We start from the raw sequence: 6,260 nt of genomic DNA on the forward strand, positions 1-6,260 counted from the left end.
GCAGAAGCGTCACTTCCCATCTTTTTTTTCGGACAAGCACCACAGGGGAGCTCCAAGCCCCTCCAGCTGGCTCTATAAGCCTTCTCTTGAGTAGGCCTTCTCTTGAGCCTTCTCTTGAGTAGGCTCAAGAGAAGGCTTATGGAAAGTTATGGCTTATGGCTTAACAGAGTTCAAATTCGAGAGAACGTTGTTGGGCCATGAAGAATGTCATACTCAAAATGGCTTCCTCACTCAGGCCATTGACTTTGAAAACTTCTTCCGCCTTCACATCCCTCAGACGAATTGGCAATCAGATTATTCCATTGAAGGGGAGCGATGTCCCGTCAGCCAGTAGGCCATGGCTGTTGCTCTCTTCGAGCTGGGTGCGTACGGCTTTAGTTAGTCAGCCAAAGGCCTGTTTATTTAGCAGGTTTGTGGTACACGCCGTGTCCAGAAGAAACTGGATGGGCTGCCTCTCTACTTTTCCTGGAAGGAAATAGCTAGTAGAGTGAGGTCAGTTGAGGGCTTGCGCCAGAGCGGTGTCCTTCATGACATATTCTGCGAGACTTGGAGTACCCTATCCTCGCAACGAGGGAAAGTTAGTCTTTAGGGCCGCCCCTTGTTCAGGGTTGACCCGTCACTGCTCCTAAATTGGAAAATTTACTTACCCTGCCCCTTTTAAGGCATCCTTCTGACTATCCCGTCCTTTGGGGTGGTCCTCGGTGTTTTGGGTGAAGTAGATTTGGTAGTCACCCTCCTACGTTTCTGGTTACGTCCTTGCCGCTTGCTCAGGGTGGTGTAAGCAGCATCCGAGATTGGACAAGCGTCGGGGCTGGCCTCACTCAAAGACTAGTAATAATTTTGCGTCTCCACAGGCTTTTTCTGTGCATGAAATTCCTGCGGTCTAGTCTTTGCAGGTTGAGACCATTCGTCAGCGTTCACCAATCCCATGTGACTTTGGTACGTCTCCGGGGTTGTTTGGCCTTGGCACAGTCAGTAGCCAGAGCTACTGCTGTGACTTCCCCTCGTTTCTCAAAGCCAGTTTTGAGTAGTGGGGGCAGTTCTTCTGACTGTGTCTTGGCCGGCCACAACCCCAGCAATGGGTAGCTGGCTAGCTACCTTTCTCGGTCTGTGTGTGAACTCACTTCTGGAGTTGTTCCACTTTCTCCGTAAATATTGGACTAGCCGGGCTAGTTGACCAATGATGTCAGTTTCAGCCAAGTTTACCTGACCAGGGGGTTCCCCTCCCAAGGCTCGCACTGACAATTTGGCCGGTTTGCGTTCCCTTCTTTGAATCTGGATGTAGTCATTCCCAGCCCATACAGCGTCGGCAAGCGTGGGCGTATGCACAGCCAACAAGTGGCACTGCAGGGCAGGATCTTCTAGTGAAACTAAAAATTGTCTCTATGGCTATGTTGTTTTAGTGAGGGTTCGAGAGGTCTAAGAACGCAATGTGTACCAGCTTCTCCACCTCTATGGATGCTCCTGGAGTGACGTTCCTTCCTCTCATCTAAGGGCGTTAAGCTGACTTAGTGCCTGTCTGGCAGATAGCCCGAATTTTGCCCAGAGGGCATTGAAGATAGCCTTCTGGTCCTCAGCCCGTCCACAGTCGTCAGCCTGTTTGCCCAGTGCTTCTCGTAGGTGCAACATCAATGCTTCTTCTGTTCACTGGTTGGCGTCGGCTGCTTCAAGAAAACAGGCAATAAAATATTCTACATCCCCTTTTCTTGTGCACTGGAGAGTCTTGAAGCGTGGCGCTGGTTCCTGAGCCCTTGGCATTAATAACACCCATTCTAGTGCTTCGACTAGTTGGTCGGGTCTAGAGACGGCGCTTTGTGCCCTTCTATTGGCCGTGTTTGGGGCTTTCAGTAGGTTTCTGGTCCTTTTCCAGAGCAGTACATTTACTGAGTCCACGGCCGTTGGTTATTTTCAGGATTTCTTCCTGTTGCCACAAAGTTCCTCCAGTAAGAGCAGTGCTGCCGTTTTTCAGGCAGGCCCTATCAGAGCTTTCAGTAGGTTTCTGCTCCTAGAGCTGTTCATCTACTGAGCCCGTTGCTGCAGGGTTTCACACATTTCTCTCAGGGTTTCTTCCTGTTGCCAAGAAGTTTGTTAGATTGCCATCATAAAGCTTAAGTCAAGCTAACTTTGCGCTATTTATTCTAATATAGCTAAATATTCTAATACAAGTAATGCTTTTGTTTAGCTATTTATTACATAGCTATAGCTCAGGTTTATATAAACTAGGTCTGGAAGGCAACAGTGCAATACATACTATGAGAGTGAATAAACCACATCTTGTGCTATTATTCATACAGGTAACATTTATTACTGTTATACTTTTCTTGTTGTCTCTACATGTTAATGCAATACATACTATGAGAGTGAATAAACCACATCTTGTGCTATTATTCATACAGGAACATAACAGAAGTTATTGGCGACAAGGATGGGATATTCTTGAGCAGTACAACTGAGATTCTTACAAGAATATAACCTGGGACCTATACAGCATTTTCAGTGTATACAAGTATGTCTTCGGAAGTGGATAAGTTAATTGAAGTAATTACAGCTCAAAACCAAAGAATGGAGGAGCAACAAAAAGCTCATCAAAAACAACAAAAAGCTTATCTGGAAGAAAATAAGAAACTCATGGAACTACTGGTGAAAGGTCAAACCGAGACAGCAGCTAAGCTAGCACCACCGGCAGCCTTACCCAAGTTTTCAGAGTATGATCCAGCTACCGAACTATTGACTGATTACATGAATCGATATGACACTTTTGTAGCAGCTCACTCAACACCTGAAAAGAGAAAAGCTAACATGTTCTTAATTAATCGGTCACCTGTTCTCTACAAACAGATCAGCAACATGGCTGACCAACTGGAGACTCCAAAACTTATAAATGAAGTCACCATGGAGGAAATAGATCATTTCTTAAAAGAACAATATGATCCTACATGATTTTTAGTATGCGAGCGTTATAAAAGGAGTACTATGAAGTACTGGTGTTCTGGAGTACTATGAAAAGGAAACCTGGAGAAACTATTCATAAATTAGCAAATAGAATTAGACAGGAAGCGACCACATGAGACTTTTCTAATATTGATGATCCATTAGATGAAGCTATGAGAACACGGTTTGTCTGCTCAGTAAATAATGAAGCAGTTCTCAAAGCACTGTTCAAAGTAAAAGAAACTGAGCTATCTTTTAAAAGAGCTATTGAAATTGCGACAGAAACAAAAGATGCAGCCAAGATAGCCAAGGAAACCGTATATGGAGAGCAACAAAAAGCCAACAAGGTACAACCAGATCATAGAACTAAGACACCAACAGGAACTTCAAACTACAAAGAAGCAAGACAGAGAACTTTCAATTGCTACAGATGCAATAAAACTACACATACTGCTAAGGAATGTCCATACAGATCTGCTACATGTATTTTTTGCCAGAAGTTAGGACATCTAGGAGTTGCCTGCCGAAAAATAAAAGCAATTACTAATAAAAGGCCTATAGCACAGAAATCTACACCAAAACAACAGCTTAAAACTATTCGAAGAATACATATGGAACAACTTCAAAAGAGTATTGAGATAGAGGAACAAATCGTAGAAATGGAGTTAGATACAGGAGCCTGTGACAACTTCATCACTGAGGAAGTCTGGTGTAAACTGGGAAAACTTGTACTCTCTACAACAACGATATATATATTTCTGCTTAGTTCATAAGAGTGCAAGAATAATCAAGCACAGGCAATGAACAGGCCCAGAACAGCTCTGCTCTCTAGCACAAATGTTCAGGCTTATATAGCGGGTAGGCCTGCTTCTCGTTCTACTTGGTTGGTCTTGACTGGCTCGGCTTTGGCTTGACTTGGCTCTACTCGGCTCGCCTTGGCTCTACTCAGCTGGCTCGGCTTGGCTTGGCTCGGATTGGCTTAACTTTCACCTCGTTATTCTGCCTGACTGAGCACAACCCGGCTCATCTTAGCCCTAGGCTCAGCTCTCAGTGGATCACATTCCACAACAATATAATGAACTTGTAATACTCACATTCCACAACAATAATATCTTGTAATCTTGAAACCATCACATCGAAGAAATAGTATAGGCAGTACATGTACTTTAGGTGTTTCATAGAAAGCTGCCTTGCGCTGGTGTAGCACCTCTGACATTCAGCTTGGGGGTTGACGCTACTTCTTGCAGCACTAGACTGCATTCCAAAGTTGTTAAAGAATCTACACTGTAGTAAGTGATGTTCCGTGATGTTAACAACTTCTTGTGTTAGGAAAGATTAAGTGTGAAAACACGCTAGGTGATATTTAATACAATGTTGCGCTGTGTGGTGCTAATTTGCGCAAGCACTTGCTCAGCAAGCTCTTGCAAAGCGATGACGCTAAGCATTCTCTATCCCAACTTAATCGGGCGCGAGATCTGTTTTGATTGGTTGGTTTTTTCCAGAACGCAGTTTTAAACTTTTTAACTTTTTTAAATGATAAACTTTTTTTATCAATGTTCGCCAACGTGCAACCACATCATTTTGCAAATTTTTTATCATTGAAACATCATCAAAATAAACACTGAATTTTTCATAAATTTAATAAGAGCACTCTCAGTTCTGTACAACACAACACACAAAAAATTAAAAATAAACCAACATTTGGACTTTAATTGTTGTGCAGAATGAAGATTGTGAGAATATATATTGCTGTTAATAATACAATAATCTTTTTTTTTATGTCTTTATGTAGTGTACAAGCCGTGAAAGTGAAATAGGCCTAATTACAAAATCGGAAGTTGTTTATGCCGTTGCCTAAAAGGCGGCATATTGACCTAAAGCTATTAACAACTCCGAAGAAACTATTGGTATGGAATTTTATTGGCAGTTTGTGAGCGTGCCCTTGTTATCGTTTGCTGGTGAGTCACTCAAGTGTGTTTTGACTCGAGAATCTGTCTCGTGTTTACTTCATGGACAATCGTCTTCAACGAATGCGTTCATGGATTTGTGTCATTAACTATATACGTTGAAAATGAACAATATGGCGAATGTATTTGGGAGTACTTACTGAAACCAAATTTAAACTTGTACATTTTGGTGCGGATTTTGTAAACAATACAGCCTATAAAGGCATCACCAACCCGTGTTTTGGTGGTATGGCATCAATAGTTGAGAGGGCTTGTCTCGGGCTAGCAAACTTCGCTCCCTCACTGACATGAATCGTCACCCGGCAAGTGTTTATAGGATGCAAGTTGACAGCAGCAACCATTGCTCCCAGCCAATCAGGGTCTCTCACTGTGAATACTCTTACCAGGCGATCATCCGTATCGAGCTACAGTAAAGTAACCTGATGAATGGCTGGAAAAGGCTTGTATTAAAGTAAATACATCGTAAATTTCAATTTCAATTTTAATTTCGACTTTTATACAAGCCATGGAAGGTTAGACTTTTTTGATCAGAAGCTTTATAATGTCTGAGTCTTCTTCAATACAAATACTCATACAAATACAGCAGCTTACAACTCGTAGCTTACAAACAATTCCAAACCTTTATTATTATAAGATTCGTGTCTGTCCAGTTGTCTGAAACCATGCTTAGAGATTAGGAAAAAATATTACTTTCAATGAGATTTGAACTTGTGAAATGCGGCTTTGCAGACTGACACTCTACAGCCTGCACCAATCAACTGCTTTGACATACTTTAGAATACTTGTGCAATTAGCTATTACACCTCAAAACTTTGCATGGCGCACCGAGCTACCAGGGTAGCAGTTTTCACTATACTAAAAGTCGTGTCTATTTAATCGTCCAGAGCCATGGTTAGAGGCTGAAAAAATATTGAATAATGCTGGATTCAAACTTAAAATTTCCAGCCTTTTCTCACATGCTCAGCAACAACCAATCACCTTGCGACATTCCAGAATAATTATAGATATTACACCTGACTATTTCTCCTGACACACTAGACCGCAAGTGCAATACTTTATAGCAACAAAGATAATAATAAGGTATAATAATTGCTGCTACTATAATATTATAACTGTACATACATAATGGGCTGGTTAACTCTGACCCTGTAGCCTACTTGATACAAACTGCACAAGCTTTATTCATAGGAGAATTTTTTATCAGGCAAGACAATAAGTAATAGGCTCAGTTTGGCTGCTTGGGTGCAGAATGAGAATTTAGAGTCATCCATTATTGGTCAATTCTTGTTCTGCGTAAATGATCCGTGTTCTCACCAGATTATTTTTAATTAGAGTTACAATAAGTACAAAAAGCACCTGCTT

At 41.9% G+C, this 6,260-nt stretch overlaps 1 protein-coding gene across 1 annotated transcript; it reads left to right on the forward strand.

The window, feature by feature from the left end:
* The first annotated feature begins 3,104 nt into the window (after positions 1-3,104).
* LOC137402541 (uncharacterized) lies at positions 3,105-3,704 on the forward strand. The gene has a single exon (XM_068089043.1). The coding sequence runs from the start codon at positions 3,105-3,107 to the stop codon at positions 3,702-3,704; it is 600 nt and encodes a 199-aa protein (XP_067945144.1).
* Positions 3,705-6,260: the final 2,556 nt, after the last annotated feature.

Source organism: Watersipora subatra, chromosome 8, assembly GCF_963576615.1.
Source record: "Watersipora subatra chromosome 8, tzWatSuba1.1, whole genome shotgun sequence".
NCBI lineage: Eukaryota > Metazoa > Bryozoa > Gymnolaemata > Cheilostomatida > Watersiporidae > Watersipora > Watersipora subatra.

Coding starts and splice junctions, on each gene's coding strand:
- LOC137402541 (XM_068089043.1), top strand. CDS start 3,105: ATGAGAACACGGTTTGTCTGCTCAGTAAATAATGAAGCAGTTCTCAAA.